General features: G+C 41.2%; 1 protein-coding gene across 4 annotated transcripts in view; it reads right to left on the bottom strand.

The window, feature by feature from the left end:
• Positions 1–323: 323 nt before the first annotated feature.
• Positions 324–19501, bottom strand: part of LGI1 (leucine rich glioma inactivated 1) — a 290579-nt gene continuing 271401 nt past the window's right edge. For 2 of the 4 annotated variants that reach the window (XM_056850033.1, XM_056850035.1), the window contains exons 2-8: positions 19271–19342; positions 7788–7859; positions 7618–7689; positions 4798–4869; positions 2702–2871; positions 1593–1757; positions 324–1506 (exon numbers count right to left, since the gene is read on the bottom strand). In XM_056850033.1, coding sequence (XP_056706011.1) covers positions 689–1506; positions 1593–1757; positions 2702–2871; positions 4798–4869; positions 7618–7689; positions 7788–7859; positions 19271–19342 — 1441 coding nt within the window. In that variant the 3' untranslated portion in view covers positions 324–688. The remainder of the gene's footprint in view (positions 1507–1592; positions 1758–2701; positions 2872–4797; positions 4870–7617; positions 7690–7787; positions 7860–19270; positions 19343–19501) is intronic. The other 2 variants (XM_056850036.1, XM_056850034.1) reach the window with 2 other exon arrangements.

Here is a 19501-nt window from a genome sequence, read left to right as displayed (position 1 = left end):
GACTGGCAACCCTACCTAGAAGGGGAAGAAAACCACCAGGTATCGGGCAAGTCTTTTCCCCCCCTACTTGGACTTGTAATCTTTATCCTTTACAATGGGATAAAGATATATAAACAGTGTAATTCTGTATCGTATTCTCATCATATGTAGCAGGAGGACAGGACTTTTGAGTGGGAAAAATGCACTGTGCGCATAGGGGAATTAAAATGTATAGTGTTCCTCTTTAGTGGCACAGGGTGTTTGGCCCCATTGCCAACAAGAAGGTACTGGATTGGAAGAGCAGTATATGCAAATAAAAATGGTCATTGAAAAATAACACTATATGGAATATGAAAGAAAATGTAAACATTTTATTTGGCAGTTGTTTTCAAATAGGTGAATAATGGAAAATTACATCTTGTTGTTTGCTTCCCCACCTAAAAGAGATGCAGTTTCAGTATCTTTTTACACAGTGGTTGCAAAGGATAGTTAACAATTGAATTTGTCTTTCTTTAAAAATGCAAGTTCCCAACAGCACTAGACTTGACATTTAAGGATGAAGTTACTCGTAGTACTTTATTTTAGTAATCTTGACCGTTAAAGGCATTCGCAGATTGGAAGTAAAGAGAATCATCATCATGCAGTTAGTTCCTTAGATCCATGTTACCACAAGGAAGTCTTGCAACAGATTCTGCCCTTTGCATGTGAGTCACGCACTTAGGTCGACTATAATATGTTTATAAATCACTGTATTCCCTTTAAAGCTTGAAGCAAAGAGAAAATCTTGTTTATCAACAAACACATGTGTGAAAGATCTTGGCGCCTGTATGTTTAATTCTTGAAACTTCACAAATTTGGCCTTTCCTGCCTCCCAGTAATAAACCTGAGTAAAAGAATAATCACTTCCAAGGATAGCATATTGATAATTCTTTATCTGAAGTGGCTGGAATACCATCGACCCTCGCGATGGCAGCCTTTGTAAATCCAGAAATTTTGAGCCTCCCCACTTCATTACTTTGGAATCGCCAATGAATCTGGTTAAACATACATAGATATCCTCTTTTACCGTGAAGTGCTTTACAGCATAAACATCCTCCATGTCTGGTATAGCTGTCGGTTCTGCAAACTTGCCTGATCCCTTGTTCCACTGATATATGACAGGGTGCTGAGAGCTACTTGATAAGATCAAGTGAGGCTTGCCCATGATTTCCAGGTACTCCACATCTGTATCTCTGTACCACTCGTGCAAAGACTGATCGGAATAAAACCCATTTCCATTCCATTTGTACACAGTGGTGATGCCAGCTTTGGAACTGTCTGCGATGATGAAGTACTGATCTTTTGCAACGGTGAACGTTTCGATGTCATTCGGCTTTCTGATTTTGAGAATCTCAATATCTTGAATTTTTATAAACTTATTGGTGTGGATGTCTCTTTTGTATATATGGGAACCGCCAAACAGCTGGGCAACGATGATGTACAGGTGATTCTCAAAAATCACAGGCTTGCAGACAACCACTGAAGTCCCTGCATAAAGAAAGATAAAAACAGGGCATCAGCACGCGGATATTAGACAGGTAGCATGATTCTTATGAGGATGATTTTGTTCATACCTGTAATGTTGTCAAAATTCCTAAACGTCCCTTCCACATGATCCCACTGAAGAAAGATGCATTTTCCTGTAAAAGGCTGCGCGATAACCACATATTCATCATCCATGTATGAGAAGGCCTCCACTGACAGAGACTGATATGGCAGCTTTCGAAAAACAACAAATTCTGGAAAAGTGCATATTAAAAGATGACATTCGTACCCTTTTATACGAAGTTATGTTAACATCTCACATATTCACAACAAGACAAGAACGGCTTTCTAAAATGCATATTTTTTCTGGTGGATTAGTCAGTGGTTAAAAGATGTCAAACCTTTTGCTTAGAAGCAAGTAGCAGGTTTGTGCAGCCTGGTTGCATAACTAGTTCCGAGACAGCAAGGCACAGAATTATCTACAGGCCCAGTTTCCAGCATATGCTGGGGAGGGGTGGGGAGCTGGCACAAGGTTCAGGGGCTTGTCTGTTGTGGTAAGGTCTCAGCTGGGCAGCCTGCATGCTGCCACATCATGGCTGTTGAAATGGAAACTGGAGAAGCAGCTGTAGCTTCTGTAACTCCAGCGGGAACTTTTCCCGCCCTGCTGCATACCTTCCTAGCCCGCCCTGCATTGCAAATGACCAATCTGGCCCTTGGTCAATAGGAGCAGGCAGGCTCAGGCATGAGCTTTTGCACTCGCTCCTCCAGCTAGGTATTTAAGAAGCCACCCCCTTGCCCAGCTGAATCTGCTTCCGCCACAGTCTTTGAAACAGAATGATGTTAGTTCATGTCATGATTATAGCACAGTAAAAGGCGATTGATGGTAAAAGATGAAGTTAAAGATGTGCAAGTTTCTACACTTGATACTGCAAAAATCAGAAGCAAAGGGCCGTCTCCTCCAACCACCAGGGTACAAACAAATTACTCACTTTTGACCACTAAAGTTTTACATTGTGCAGACTGAAAACCGTAAAGCATTCAAGGAAACGAATGAATGCATGCAACCGTGAAATAATATTGCGAAAAGGCTGACATGACTAAACATTCTTTTCCCAGGCAGCTTGCAAATGTGGGGGTTATATCTGAAAATATGCTACAGTTATTAAAGCAATGAAAAAGAAGCACTTCAAAGGCTTACTTGTAATAATGCAATCAAATTCATTTGGAGATAGATTGTTGATTTTACGCTTTTTGTGCTCAGGCGGGCTTTCACAATAAACATCTTCTACTGTCGTGTTTGTTCTGCTCACCCATTCCACTAGCCATTTCAACTTGCAGTCACAGCTGAATGCATTTCCTCTAAGGTCGCTAGGGGGGAAAATGAGGTTACTTGCTGGAGCAATGCAACCACTTTCAAAATATTAACTGCCCATTAAAGAAAAAAAGTTCCAATGAAATGTATTTTGAAATGGCATTGTCACCTTTTCACTCATGATCCTTCACAACTCTGGGGAACAGTCCAGCCAAAATGAAGGACATAAAGTCCTATTGCTTCCAGTGGGAGAGATTCATAAATGTAGTTAACCCTGCCATTAACCAACTTTGCACATATTATTTCCCTTGGTCTCCCTGTAGATTCTAAAAATATATGTTGTACTCAGCAAGGATAGGTGTGTTCCTGGCTGCCACTAAAAATTACTTCTCCCCAGCTGGAGGCTGTGCGTGGGGACTTCCTTGTGTGTGGGGTGTGTGTGTGTGTGGGGGGGGTGTGACTGCCACCTTAATGCATTCCTTTAGCTATATGGCTTGTCTTGCATTCTGCTGCAACCATCGCCGCTGTTGTGAGGGCAATGTCATATTTCAGAGTTTGTCCCATTTGGGGACTTTTAATAACCAGTGTGTACTGGACTTAGAGTTGCCAGCTCTGGGTTGGGAAATACCTGGAGATTTTTGGAGCGGAGCCTGAGGAGGGTGGGGATTGGTGAGGGGACGGCCATCAAGTCCAATTGCCAACGCAGCCATTTCCTCCAGGTGAACTGATCACTATCGGCTGGAGATCAGTTGCAATAGCAGGAGATCTCCAGCTAGTATGTGGAGGCTGGCAACCCTAATTGGACTACATGCACACCAAATGAATCTTGTAAAATTGGACATGGGGAAATAACGTGCCCTGCTGTAATCTTCAAACTCCTAGCAACCAATTATTCCATACACCAGCTCTGTCTGTCTCTGTGTGTATGTGTGTAAAAGCCCAGGGAAATGTCTAAAGAGGCTTCCCCCCCCCAAGGGTTCCCAAAAGGGACAGGATTCCCAAAAGGATTCTCAAAAGGGACACATTTACTCATTTCAGGGCAGTAGTTCCCCTGGCTGAAGAGATAGGCTGCTGTGCTGTTGAGAAGCTGTGATGTTGTGTAAAAGCCCAGACACATGTCTAAAGAGTCTCTTTTTGAACTGTGGACCATGGCCAGGAACCCCAAAAGGGACATGTTTACTGATTCCTGGGCAGCAGCTCCCCTGGCTGAAGAGACTGGCTGCTGGGCTGTTGAGAAACAAGCCTGCCTTATTGCACTGGGAAGCCTCATGGCAAAAGCAGCAAGAGCAGTGCAGCTATATCCTCAATTCTCTCCAACATGAGCATATCCTTTTCTTGATTTTCGACTGCTCTCTTCAACTATAAAAGCTCAGTTCCATGCACCTCATTACACATCCTTTGCAGCTATTTTGTTATTTTCTGTCTGGTTATTAAAATACACTTGCTGGAGAGTCTGGAGGGGGGAAACAAGTTTTTTTTTTTAAATGCTGAAATTCTTGCTATTTTGCAAAAAAGGACACACCCTAAGAAATCACCCTAAAAGAAAGTATCGGGAGGCGAAAACGCATGGTCGCTTTATCCTCCTTTAATCCCTGTTTTAGCCAGGATCGAACGCACATTAGGCGAAACGCACGCGTTCGTTCCTGGCTGAATCCTGGATGAAACAGATTAAAGGAGGATAAAGTGATCATGCGTTTTCGCCCTAGCAAGTTCTAGAATTCAAGTTGACAAGGTGATGGACAATAATGGTAACAATAACAACAGTTTTAATAGTGGTAGAAAAGAGCGAGAGTCCAGTAGCACCTTAAAGACTAACAAAATTTCTGACAGGGTATGAACTTTTGAACAGTGTTCATGTGCAAGGATTACAGCAGTCACCTTATGGCCACACAGATCTGTATTGGGTGAGGGGATAATAATTATACTAAGCAATGGTCTCTGCTTTTTGAACTGAGATTTTTAAAATAATGATGCTTTCTTACACGTTTGTTAAAGAGTCCAAGCCTTTGAATATGTCTTTGGGGAGTGTTTGGAGATTATTGTTTGCAAGACTCCTGTAAAATAAGAAGTTTTATCGTTAGTGTTAGATCATCCTTTCCTTCATTGCAGGCTGTTGGATGAAACATTTTTTGGGTGAACAATAAAGGCCTTTTATGCAGGATCTGCTGCTCTCTAACTGCACAGTATTTGCAGTCGAATTCTCACAACACTATTATGCATAGGGGCTTTTTGCTCTGAAGAAATTCCAGGAGTACCTTGTGATCAATTACACATTCCCAGTGAAAACGTAACATTCCCAGTGAAAATGAACCATGCGTGAGTCCCCCCCCCCCAAAAAAAATACTGCTTTGTAATTGGGTGTTGTGTATTTGTTTTTAAATATGTCATCAGCCCTTGCCAGCCCTGCAGCGGGATTCTTTCATTTGATCGGAACCGAGTGGCCATTTTACAGCCAAAGCAGAGAAGGGTCCAGACACACCCCCCCCAACCAATTTGTTTTTGTGTAACTCAATGCAAGGGTCATAAGAACATATAAACACTTGCACGGTCACTTGTGACATCATTCCATCAGTAGTCTTGCACTTACAAACAAACAAACAAACAGCTTTCATGCCTATAAGAGGACGTGTATAAGGGGAGGGCAGCAATTCAGCCCAGCTCTTTTCTATCCTGCCAAGAACTGAAACTGACCCACACTCGATGTGATACTGACCAAATTAGCAGCCTCATGGTATTCCAGCATTATTCTCTTGCTAGTGCACTTGACAATGGCTTGGGGGGGGGAGGGAGACATGTGGGAGGGAGAAGCAAGAATGGGCATGGGTAGAAAACCTCGAAGTGACAACTATGCACAGGACTGGCTATCGATTTGGGATCGAGGCAGACTTTAAACTTGGGGTAAAACAGCACCCTGAGAACGTAGGGGAAATGCGAGGGGAGAAAAATAAATGCATAATTAAAATAAAGCCCTGACGAGGTCGGGGGGTGACCATGATGGGAACAATCCATGCATAAAAGGTCATAGTTATGTGCCACAGTGGATTTTTAAAGGATGGTTTTTCAGAATACCTCCTTTACTACCATCGCAGTGTTCCTGGACCATTGTTAAGGAATTACATTCACACTTCCTCTCACTTTTCTGGACTCCAATACAATTGCAGAGAATGTGAGAATATCCACGATCTTGCCAGCATTTTAAGATGATCAGTCTTGACAGGTCACAATGTATGCCATGTTTTTTTTTTGGCAAAGATGCAAAGTTTCATGTTGTACATAAATATATATTTATAAATTTATATATAACTTTTTTGTTATATATTTATATACACATATACATAGACATACAAAAAATTAAAAAATTTAATTGGTAATTCTTACGGTATTAAAAATGTCAAAGCTGCTAGACTTTTTAAAAAATCCACCTGGAAATGAATTGTCGTTATTATGGGACAGTATCAAATGCCTCTGTGCTATAATGAAGGGTCGCGTTCTAATTAGAAGAATGTAAAATATTATTGTTGGGCTCATTTTACCCTTACATAAAGTTTCATGTGAAAGAAAGTAAGGTGGGTCTTTTATATGAATCCAAGATCATCACCAGCCATCATTTCACAGAATATTTGAATAGGTATCATTAACACAAGTCTATTTGATGCACTTTACACAGTTAAATTGTCTACTTCATCCTCAATAGAGGACTATTCTACTACTTTAGTGAGCATCAGAAATGGGTGCATATGAAAATATAATTCTTGGATTAAATAGAGATTACATTGGCTAGCATTCCTCTTCTGTAACTTTCTGTCTAAAATGTCCGTTGTCTGCATAATGATTTTGTTATGGTTAAATCCAGAAGAAACAGCACCTTGTCCAATAAAAACTACCTAGGTTCTTCTTTTGGAGCATGTATTGGCACATTCAAATATGCAGAAAGCAGATTTATTAGGAGAAAAATATTTCGAATAATTAATGTGGTATAGATAAACATGATTTCTGATCATGTGCAAAAGCAGTCATGATTTGATTTGAAAAGGTCATGAGCAAAGGTCAGGACTTCTCTCTTTAGATTCTTTGGGGAAAGCATAGGAGCCAGTCACCATGATCCCAAGTGTATGCATGAAATATTAGCATGAAACAAAGCTACCTGCAGTCTTCATTTCAGCAGTTTTTAAAACTGTGTTTTAAATTGTGTGAGAGATGTGGCAACTTTTCTCTTTATAGTGTCAAGGAAAAATTTAATTTCATTTCCCCTTTTTAAAGTGTGAAGTGGTTGATGGATAGTCAGTGGCTGTTAAATCTAGGAAAGGAAAAATTAACACTTATATTACTCTGGCTGAGATCCGAAGTGCTACTCTAGGTATGCCCAAGGGCAGGAGTGTAGCCACTGGAATTTTTGTCACTTTGAATGGCAAGCCACATGTCATATCACAAATTACTTTAGAAACATCCTTAAGTTTCAGAAGCAATTTGCCCCAAACTGACTTGATTGCAAGGAGATAGCTGCATAGTTCTTTGGAGTCAGGCCAATGATCTTGACATTACTCACAAACCAGTGTTTTAATTATGAAGTGCTACATTAAACCATTGGCTGTTTAATTGCATAATCACTTGATGAATGGTAAAGTCAATAATCAACTAAAAAGCCTTTAATTAGTTGACAGCTTCAAAACAAAAATGTTACTCATAGAGCAATTCTAAACAAAGTTATACCCTTCTAAGCCCGTTGACTAACTTTGCTTAAGACTGCACTGCCGGTTACTTATGTAAATATGCCAGGCAACAAAATGATGAAATTTACTTACAGATGAATTAAAGATTTCAGTCCTCGGAATGAGGTGTTTGAAAGCGACTTGATATTGTTGTTCTCTATGAACCTGTAATGGATCATAAATGCAGTTGGATCAAAGCAACGTCTATGTCTCAGACATTCAATACACTACAGGATTCTTGGATCATAAATTTTCCCACTCACAAATATTCTAGATGAGGAAGGCCCATGAAAGCATCACCACTAATAACATCAAAATTATTTGCTGTGAATAACCTGCATAAAGAAAAACAAAAGATAATTAATAATGACATTCTCATAGAACAGCTCAGAATCCTTCATTGGCTCTGGTTACTTTTAAGGGAGAAAAAAATGTCATATCTCAAAGGGCATAGGCCATGCACTATATAAGAACTAACCAAGGACAAGACTGGGATACAAAAGCAGACGAAGTCCAGCTCCTTAGCCAGCAAGCTGACATAAGACCTATGGGAGAATGTTCAGAAGTAACTTATAAATGTATAGCAATTCCATTTCAAGCAATGGAGTTCCATGGTGATTTCTAAGGAGAGCCCAATGTGGCCTGCTAAGTTTTAGTGAATTGATTTCTCACTAGGTTGAACAAACTGATGTTACATATGCATTCTAGTAAAAAAAAATATTTATTGATATGGTCTGTTCGACCAGCCAAAGGTTAATACATAAAATTATCTAACTTAATAAAACTGTAAAACTAGTATAAATTACAAAATTAGATAAAAGACTAATGATGTTAAAATGTAGGATATTAGAACAAATCACAAGATTTAACTTAACAACTTAATATTTCTAAAAGTATAGCCCAGTTTAGTAATTTTTTTCTATTCTATTTTTTCAAATTTTAATTGCAATTGCACAGAATTTGGCAATGCATTCTAGTAAGTACAGCCCTACTCTGATTCGTATTTTGGGTCATGTTTATCAGACAGTATGACAGGCCCTGACATGATCATGGTATCTTGTGAACATGTGCAGAATTAATTCCATATAGAGCTTAAACACATCATACACATACAGAGGTTTGTGTAATGTATAATGAAAGTCTGTGTCATGCTGACAGGCTAGCTCTATCAAAGCTAACTATTAAAGTTACTCTGGCTTTCCCTTGAAGGGGCAGCGTAAAAGTCATCTTTCTGACTTAGCTGCCAGATGTCAGAATCTTAAATGGCCTTTTCAAGGTCTTAAGATATCTTAATGTACTAAGAGTGCATTAATAGCTGAAATTGTGCTTAAAATATAGCCTAAAGGCATTATAGTTCTCTCAAAGATAAGAGTAATATGCTTCCTTGTTCTACTGTAATCTTGCTAGATGCAAACCTGCTAACTAATGTAAACAAAACACTTTGCAAAGTGACAATGTCAGCTAAAATTGTGTTCTGTTAGTTATATAGTTAAACGTTGTGCTACAGATCTCTAAGTAGTCTCATTTAATGCGTATAGTCCTAACGAAGAGGATGGTATAGAAATTAAATATTAACGTGATCATGTAACTCAGAAATGAGTATTTATACTTTAGGCACAGAGGAGTGAAAGAAAAGGAAATCCATATAAGGACATAAGACAGGAGCAGAAGCCACTAAGCTCCTGGTATCGGATAAGAAAGGGGAATAAAGGTACCCTTTTGAAGACTAAGGAAGAGGGGAAAAGGAACACTCTTCACTCTTAATGGGTCTAGAAATTGTATAAATACCAGCCACAGTACAGCTGGCACTTTAGAGTTCTATGGCTGGCAGACTGCAGCTGTCTGGTGTAGCACCTCCATCTCAAAAGGCTTGAGATGTAAAACATTGAAACTCTGTTCTTGCGTGGACAGAAGTTTTCAGAGATATCTTGAATTATCAAGATCTGGATATTTCAACATATCTTACTTACAGTCTTCTTGTGAGACTGCTCTATTCCTAGAAGAGGATAGAGACCCTTAGAATTCCTATTCTTTGAATAGGAATCTAAGTGCAGTGATCTTTCCATGTATTGGAACACTGAGAGTCCATCAGATTTATGGATTCTTACAAACTAAGCCTATTTGGCTTACCAATGCTAAGAAGCATCCTGAATACAGGGCTAATAGCTAGACCTCTGAGATTGTGTCAGAACGTCCTCTACTTAACAGAGGGACTTCTGAACCTCCTCAGAGCAAGAGACCAGAGAAGGGAAAGGAGACTTTCTGTACTCTGTGAGATATGCACAATGCACATACACAGATTGGCACAGTCAAAGAGACTGTAAACAGCTTTAAGCTAACACATAGTATTTATATATTCAGCATTGCTGTCTAAAACTAGAAAGAGCATGCATAGCATGTACATAGACAATGCCTGATCTTAATGATGATCAGTTAAGAATATTAATAGAAGTCTTTAAAGGATTCAAGACTTAGCAAATACAGATACTCTGGGATAACTTCATATGTTCTCATAGAGCTTAGACTCTTAAAGGACTCCAGATGACACAGATGACACAGCAAGGTATAGTGTGTCTTCTGTACAGAAATGTTATGATGTTTTGAATGATTTAAGTTAGGATACTTCTAACCAAATATTTCTCCAAAGAATTAACCATATTTTGACAGGATTTCTATAACCTTATATTCTGAATGAAGGTGCATTGCACTAAGGATACTTTATGAGTATATTCTGACTAAAATACTCCTTTATGGAGGCATAGAGAATGTGAATGATTACTTGCTACATAAACATGTTTAAGACTAATGATGTCTATCCTTATATGATATTTTAAGGCTTTGCAACCAAAAAGCATATATTGTATAATGTAAATAAATGTGTTTTTATATACTTCTACTCTTGTCCATTATTATAAATTTATTGGCGTGTTCAAGAGATGTCCTAGAAGCAATAACAAGTTTCTAGGAACCGTTGATTCCGGTCTAGTGGTGTCTCGCTGAATAAGATAACTCCATTTCTCAGTAAATGGTACATTCTAAGAGTGTAGGCACTTAACGGCCCGAACCGCGACAACAGGTATTTAGGAGTGTGATCTAAATCCAAATATTAAAACTTGTTATTTATTTATTTAATATCCTGCCCTTTCCTAACAAAGATAGGCGCAGGGCGGCAAAGATCAATATATTACACACACACTCTCTCTCTTAAAAATTAATAGATATCAATATAAATTAAATTATAAATTAAAACCAGTTACTTAATACTTAAAACTTAAAAATGGCATCCTAACAATAAAGATTCTCCACACATTTTCCATTCTCCTAGGGCAGTGATGGCGAACCTTTTAGAGACCGAGTGCCCAAACTGCAACCAAAAACCCACTTATTTATTGCCGAGTGCCAATGCGGCAATTTAACCTGAATACCACCCCCAGAGGGGGCCCAGAGAGAGAGGCTAGGGTTGCCAAGTTCCTCTTCGCCATGAGTGGGAGGTTTTTGGGGTGGCGCCTGAGGAGGGCAGGGTTTGGGGAAGGACTTCAGTGCCATAGAGTCCAATTGCCAAAGTGGCAATTTTTTCCAGGGGAACTGATCTCTATTGGTTGGAGATCACCTGTAATAGCAGATCTCCAGCTAGTACCTGGAGATTGGCAACTAGTTCCTTAGTGTTTTCTCTCTACATATCAAGACAAATGGAAAGGTGTTTGGAGGATAGCTTGTGGGCACTTCAAAGGTGGAATAGGACTGCACGCCCCTCCGCCCGCACAGACCCAGAGGATGCTGGAGAAGCCGCTGGAGGGAAAGAAGGAAGGAAGGAAAGAAGGGAAGGGAGGGGGAAAGGGAAGGAAGGGAGGGAGAGAAAGAAAGAAAAAGAGAGAGAAAGGGAGAAAGAAATGGAGCAAGGGAGAGAAAGAAAAGGACAGAGGGAGACAGAAAAAGAAAGAGGCCATTTATGCATGGGAGGTTTTGCCTTGGATTTGCCACTCGGTGGGGCGCGGCGGCAGGCTTGTGAGAGGCGAGCAGGGTGGGGCAGAGGGCGCCTCCTTCGCACCCACCGACCAGCCATGCCCCTCCGCCCGTACAGGCCCAGAGGGCGCCGGAGAAGCCGCCAGCCATGCCGAGTGTGGGCGCTCGGCTTCTGTTCCCCGCTCTCCCACCCGCCTGGCTGGCCGCGCACGCTCCAGCGGCAGCAATGGCGGCAGCTTCTGTGGGAGAGTCCGGGGGCCACCGCCAATGATGTCGGAGATTCCCACCCCTGGGCTACAGCCTCCCCCATCCGGGGTGGGGCAGAGCCGGAAAGGCCAGCGGCTTGGAGGAACCGTGAGTGCCGGCAGAAAGGGCTACGCGTGCCGGAAGTGGCACCCGTGCCATAGGTTCGCCAACACGGTCCTAGGGGAATCACCTCTTATGGGTGGAAGAGGTGCCAACAGCAGCAGGAGAAGTACTCTTATAGGGTCCTGCAAGGGAGGCCAGTTGATATAAAACCGTTGCTGCCCTCAGCCGTAGGCCTGGCAGAACATATTATTTGCAGTTTTTCTTCCTGCCAGGCTCAATGCATACATAGGGATTTCTAGATTAAAAATTGGAGTATATTATATGGGCTCATATTTAACGAAGAGGAGTTTTAATCTAATTTTAATCTGTTAGATCGTGCCTTTTCATATCTTAATCCCTATTACTTGGAGAGTGTCCAGTTTGCTATGATTGGTATCTTACTACTACTAATGTGCTATTGTCCTTTTTCTATAGGAATGAATAGACATGTAGCTTCACCCTGTCTGCCAACCAAACAACCTGGCTGGGAGCTGATCCTCTTCTTCCACTCATCTGGAAGCTTCTCTTCTTCTCTTCCCCATCCCAGTATTTAAGCAAAAACTCTAACGCAAACTGCAAGGCAGCCTGGTTTCAGTTTCTTCCCAAGTCACCATTGGTTGCTGAGAATTTATTCCAGTTCCTTTAGCATAACAGTCAGTTGCTCTATGGCTCTAGCAGAAAGGGATGTCAGTGTGGCCTCCATCTGTTACTCAAGGAACGCTTTGGCACACGCTTAATAATGCACTTTTAGTGTTCATTTGCAAGTGGATTTTGCTGTTTCATACAGTAAAATCCAGTTGCAACATGTACCAAAAGTGGATTGACATGCATTATTCAGCATGTGTGAAAGTGCCCTAAGGCTCACCAATAGCTACCAGCATCTGTGATGGAATACATGCTGTTCTATGGATGGAGATGGACATTTTACAGACTTTGTTGAATTTGTTGGGAGCAAGGTCTTTTTCTTTTGTCCCTTTAAAAAATGTACAACTTTAAACACTAAGTTTCCCAGTCTTTTGACAATAGAATGAATGAATGAATGTATACAGAAAAACACATAGGGGATATCGTGTAGGCTGATTTGTGCACACCGTTTTCACAGTGGATCAAAATTATGCATCACATATGAGATTGATTCCTATAATACATTCTTATTGACGAATCCCCCAGAAACAATTCTGATCCCACACAGACACAAGAAGAGAACGAGACAAGTTAAGACGTGCCTTGGGACAAAGAGGGCAGAAAGATTATAGGGCAAGATGGCAAGAAAAACACATGGAAATGACAGGTTTTCCAACACGAATGATTTCTATGTATTGAGATATATGAAGGTTTGACTCAGATTTTTTGCATTCGAAAGATACTCGCCAAAATCCAAAAAGGGATGCTCGAGAACTCAAGCACTTCGGCATGTGCTCTTAAATTCTACCTATTACCTGTTCAAATAACAGACCCTTGTTTAGCATTGGGGGCCAGACCTGAAGACTTCCCACAGATCAGGATGGGTGGCACAGAGGAGTTTAATTTGAGTAGGCGATCCTACAATGCCCCACTACACAGATGATGCTTTGTATCCTGGACACTGATTCTAAACGGAGTACATTGGTGGGAAAGTGTTATGATGGCTGCCATTTCAGCCTGATTGTAGACATGGATCGTGGACTGGATTAGGACATTTTCAGTCAGAAAATTATTCGCTTTCCCAAAGAGGGAGGGTCAGCCTGACGCAGGCTCCTATCTGCCCTTTCCTTGAGCTGCCTCTCTTTCTGTGTCAGGCCCCAGGTGTGACAGCCGACTGGCTCTCTGTTCCCGCCACGAGTGGCCAAACCACACCCCTCCTCTTACTTTCTTGAAGGGTGAGGATGGGGCAGCCTTTGCTCAAGGAATGACAAACACAGAAGAAGCAAAGTTGCTCTAATAGTGAGGCGAGATGTAGCAGAGGGAGTTGGGGCTATAATGCCACATCTGACTGAATGATAGCAATCAGACTTCATGGAAAGCCTATAACATGACCAAGTTTATGCCTCAACTACAGATGCTGATGAGGAAGAAATTGAAAGCTTTTATGCAAATGTCCAGGAAGAAATTGATCACACACCAAACCAAGATGTGATGATAATCATATGTGACCAGAATGCAAAAATAGGAAACGAAGCAGAATCAAATATTGTAGGCAGATTTTGGCTAGGAGCTTGAAATGAAACAGGACATCATGAAATGGCCAATACAGCAATCAAATGGATTATGTAATTGGAAGGAGAAGATGGAGAAGCTCTATTCTCTCTGCCAAACAAGACCAGAAGCGGACTGTGGTACAGACCATGAACCGTTAATATAGAAAATTAGAAAAAAGCTGAAAACACCCAAGCATTCATAGTGCCAAAATACAATAGAAACAACATTCCTGAAGAGTTTAAAGACCATGTGAAGAACAGATTTGCATTACTTCCATGTGACTGTGAACCAGAAAAAGAATTATGGGTTGAAACCAAACATATTATCAAGGAAGAATGTGCAAAGACTATTCCTGTATCCAAAAGAAAAGAAAAGAAAAGCTTCAATAGATGACTGAGGAAACTCTTAAAATTGCTAAAGACAGATGAGATGCAAAAGTAAACGGTGACAGAAACAGAATCAAAAGTTTCAGTGCAGCAGTCCAGTGACTTGCACATAGAGATAAAAAGATTATAAAAACCAGGGTAAAGAAATAGAAGAGAACAACAAAAAAGGGAGAAGACAAGATCTGTTTCACAAGATCCAAGAAATCAATGGGAAATTTAAAGCATGGTTAGGCATGCGGAATGATCAACATGGAGATACATTAACTGAACTGGACAAAATAAAGAAAAGATGGGAACAATACACTGAAGAACTATACAGAAGAGATGAAAGGGTGACAGGAAGAATCTTTTGAAGAAGAACCTACAGTTTTAGAAAGTGAAGTGAAATCTGTGCTGAGAGCAACTGGGAGAAACAAATCACCAGAAGCAGATGGGATATCAATAGAGCTATTTCTAGCCACAGAAACAGAGCCCATCAAAATCTTAACATTGATATGCCAACAAATATGGAAAACAAAACCATGGCCCACAGACTGGAAATGGTCAATTTACATTCCAATTCCAAGACTGCAACAACTATCAGACCACTGCATTAATTTCTCTTGCAAGTAAAGGGAAGTTCAAAATCTTACAACAAAGACTGTTACCATATGTGTAAAGTGCCTTCAAGTCACAGCCGACTTATGGCAACCCCTTTTGGGGTTTTCATGGCAAGAGACTAACAGAGGTGGTTTGCCAGTGCCTTCCTCTGCACAGCAACCCTGGTATTCCTTGGTGGTCTCCCATCCAAATACTTCTGAGATCTGATGAGATCAGGCTAGCCTGGGCCATCCAGGTCAGGGCCTGTTACCATATACAGGACAAGAAATGCCTGATGTTCAAGCTGGATTCAGAAAAGGAAGAGGTGCTAGAGTTCATTTTGCAAATTTGTAATTAAGGGAGATCTCCAGGCCCCACCAGGAGGTTGGCAACCCTACGGCATGGGCCTGGATTAAAATATCCAGTTTCGTATCAAAATAGAGGTCCCTGAAACTTGCAGGAATTTCTTGAGGTACAACTGTTGGAGTGCCTCAAGGAGTGCACTGATTAAAAGTATTTTGTCTAAAGCAGTGGTTCCCAACCTTTTTTTGACCAGGGACCACTAGGACTTTTTTGTTCGGTGCAGGGACCCCAAGGTTCAAAATAAAAATTCCGAGAATTTGAAAATAAACTTTAATCATAACTGTTAGTTAAACATTAAACTTAGAATAATATTTGAATATATATATATTATAATAGGTAACTTTTAATTGAAAATATTAATTTATTATGGGTTTATAACTTTGTTTCGCGGACCTTAATTTAGTTCTCGCGGACCCCTGGGGGTCCACGGACCCCTGGTTGGGAACCAGTGGTCTAAAGCCTCCAGAGTTCCCTCACAACATAGCCATGAGTAATTGACTCAGGTTTGCTGAACAACAACCTGTGACCTCAGAGACATCTACACAGCCTTCTGAAGTAATTCCGTCAGAAGCCCAGGGAATGTCATCAAGCCATCACCCCACCCAGCACGGCAACATGTGAACCTCCTCTTCCACCCTAAATCTTCCTCTGACTATATTCACCAAATATTCAAACATACCAATAGGAACCAAAATCCTGCACCACTGATCCAATACTACTGTGGATCCTGAACAGGATTGGGCCAATAATAAATGTTCCCAAGTAAGTCTAGTCGCATCAAAACCTATAAATTAGGCATGTCAGCCCCTCCAACGTTGTAGTTGGTTCTGTATCCGGACCTCCTTCCTGGTAGTTGGTTCTACTCCTAGACCTTCTTTAGTCTTTGCTGAAAGCACTGAAACTCCTCTTTCTGATCCTGAACTTTTGTCCATCACAGGATCCCCAGCTCTGTAGTCAGCTTTGGTTTGGGGCCTCCTTCCACCTCAAGATTTCCCATCTCAGGTAGGGTTGCCAGAACAAGGCTGGCAACCAATGGGAAACTAACCAGTCAGACAGGGCCCTTGCTGGTAACATAGTGATGCCACTGGCAATGCGATTAGGTGATTTTTGGTGCAACCAGAAGTGACATCATTGTGTCCCTGGTGACACTCTAGCATTCAGCCAAAATTCTATGGTTTACCGAAGAGTTTGGGCCAAATCCTAGTGGATCACCAGCAATACAATGATGTCATTTCTGGTCGCGTCAGAAGTGACATTATCACGTCACCCACAACCATGATCAACCCCCACTTCCACCCCCTATTTTTCTCCCACCACCAGGCTGCATGGCAGCGGGAACGGCAAGCAGGGGCCAGGTGGCACCCCTAATCCTGGACCAGCTTTTCCTTCTCTTTCCCCGGACCACATTGCACTGGACTTTTCTCAGCAGGACCGGCAACGTATGATTTTCCTTTCTGCCCCCCCCCCCGATTTCCACAAACACCCCGATTAGGCAGCATAGGTAGGATTGCATCACTGTATTGCAGAGTAGTTTTGTGCTTTTGCTTTTCCCTTGCATTTCATTTTCTAGCTCTGTCTCTTGATAAGAGAATAAAGATTTTCTTGTTTAAGACCTCTCTCTGTCTTGTCTTCCTAAGGGTATTGTGGTAGAAAGGGATCCGTTTATGCAAGAGACTGGAATAGTCCCAAATAATTGCTCCAGAATACATGTGTGGTTCTACATGTGTAGAGGGTACACGGCACATGACACGCCTGATGCAGGGACTGGTTTAGGTAACGTTGGGTATTTGGGAGCGAATGTGTTGCACAGACACCTGCTCTCTGGTAGTGGTCCAGAGTGGAATGGATTGAAGGGGATGGTCTCTGCAGGGCTGGTGTATAGATGGTCCTGCCTTCCAATAGGAGGTTATTCCTGAAAATTCTTCAGAATTCTTCCAGCTGTAAGATTATGTGTCGCTTGTTTCCTGTCTGGAGATACAAACTGCATGCTACAAAATATGCAGACCTTCATCTCACAGCAAGTTTCTGACACTCCTTGGCATTGTGTAACTTTCCCTCCCTCTGCCTCTGTGTGATTCTTGAGATACAGGCTATAAGTTACATTTGTCTCTTGGATCTAAAGGGTGTTTTCTGGCAGTCATCCACTCGTCTCTTGGGGAAACACAACAAGCCAATTATATAGAGATTAGCAAGAAAAGCCAGGGTTTTAATACGTCTTATCTGGAAAGGACTGGCACCTGTTTCCTTCAGCCAATAATCTAGCTTTCCAAAAGATCAAAGCACCTCAGATTCTGCATGGTATGGAATATTAATCACTACCAAGAAAGTATTTGGCATTAACTCCAAAAATACTGAGCGATGGGAAAATCAAGTACCATTGCTTCGCATTACTTCAGCATTCCAGTTGTTTTAATAGTTCCCAGGACAAAAATCTGTGCTTCTGAGGCTGCAGGCCTAAACAGTCTTACTAGAGAGCAAGCCCCATTGAACTCAATGGGACTTACTTCTGAGTAAACATAGTTAAGCTTGCACTGCAAGTCTGCCAATGGGGTGTGAGCAATTTCACTGCTTTATTACCATGGGATATGTTGGCAGTAAAGGAAGCATGACCCGTGGCTGAGATGGGCGGCCTTGCGTGTTCTGTGCGCTGCGCAGCCAGGTGGCAGAGCAAGTGTTTTGTCACAGCTAAGTGGCAGGCGTATGACCCCCTTCTCGCTGTACGGGCACCCCCCTTCAAGGGGGAATACAAAAAGAAAAGCAGCTGCCTCTTTTCCCCTCTCAACACAGATGATGTGTGTGGATTTTGTCCCTTTTGTAATATGCCCTTACTCTGAAAGAGCTTGTGTGGGATAAAGTGTACGGGGACAACATAAAGGTTTCCATGGTAACTATATTTACTCATTTGTCCTGGATTCAAAATGTTACTCTCTGCGCACGCCTTCCTCTCGGCTCCCATGACCATATGAGAGAAGAGTAGCAGTCATGGCACCAATGATGAAGGCATCAGTATTTGAACCAAATAGGCTTAATGTTTCTATAGAACTGAATGCTTAAGATTCAAACCAAATCATGACCACCTTATGATGAATACACTGCATCGGACCACCTCATGATGAATACACTACAATCATGCCTGTATATCTCATCTTCTTAATTAAAAAAAAGAGTTAAAATATTTCTTGACAGGGTTGAGGGGAAAAAAATTTATGTGGACCTTGCATTTCTACAGTATCGTCATAAGCTTTCAATTGTCACCTGAATCAAAACATGCTCAGTTAAGAAATACTTCTGGGTTATGCCTTATTGCATAAAACAACCAACCATCTCCAATTTCACTGTCTTAGTAGAGAAGGAAGCACAGGTCCAACCCAAGCAGATATCTGTTGGAGACATCAAACTTCTGTCCAAGTCAACAGCATGAGTTTAGCCCATAGAGTCATCCCATGGAAATCCAGCACCTCATTCTGAAAGGAACCTGTCTATTCAGTCAACAACAGCTCTGAGATTTCAACAGTCGCCAGTGCTGACTTCTGAAAGTGTATTGACCATATTTATTCTCAAGCCTTTCTAGTATCATTCATGTGATTCAACACATTATTGGAACATAACAGAGAGCTCCCATAGCCAGGATCAGGCATTGTCATGTAGCTTAGCCAAATAACTATTGCTAAACAAATACATTGTGAATAATAATTATAGTGAAGGTGATAATTAATAGACGCCAAAGAACTGCACGCTGTTAAAAATAACCAGTTAGGTATGACACACCTTTAATTATCTTTACTAGGAAGACTAGATGCATTTTGTTATATAATAGATCTGCACTCATCTATTTCTTATATAAACAAGTGTTAAAATCCCATTATTATCGTGCTTTTTAGAGACACATATGTTTCGTAACAAATAACCATGATATAAATCTTTCTCACAGAAGTTGCAGAGATGGTGACAAGACAAAACTTCTCTCTTGGATTTTAGTAAAAGCAGATCTCACAAAGGATCTGAAAAGAAAAGAAAATAGCTTTTCTGTGAATGCGATCTCACGGTACAGTCAGTTACCATACAGTTCAGCATCTCAAAGGACCTTTCCTTCGGCATAGTCACTATAGATTGCAACACACACACACACATATAGGATTTTACAAGTTTCACATCATTCG

The sequence above is a fragment of the Euleptes europaea genome, chromosome 5 (genome assembly GCF_029931775.1).
Source record: "Euleptes europaea isolate rEulEur1 chromosome 5, rEulEur1.hap1, whole genome shotgun sequence".
NCBI classification, from domain to species: domain Eukaryota; kingdom Metazoa; phylum Chordata; class Lepidosauria; order Squamata; family Sphaerodactylidae; genus Euleptes; species Euleptes europaea.
The sequence above is the reverse complement of the archived record's forward strand: the minus strand, read 5'-3'. Positions and strand labels throughout refer to the sequence as shown.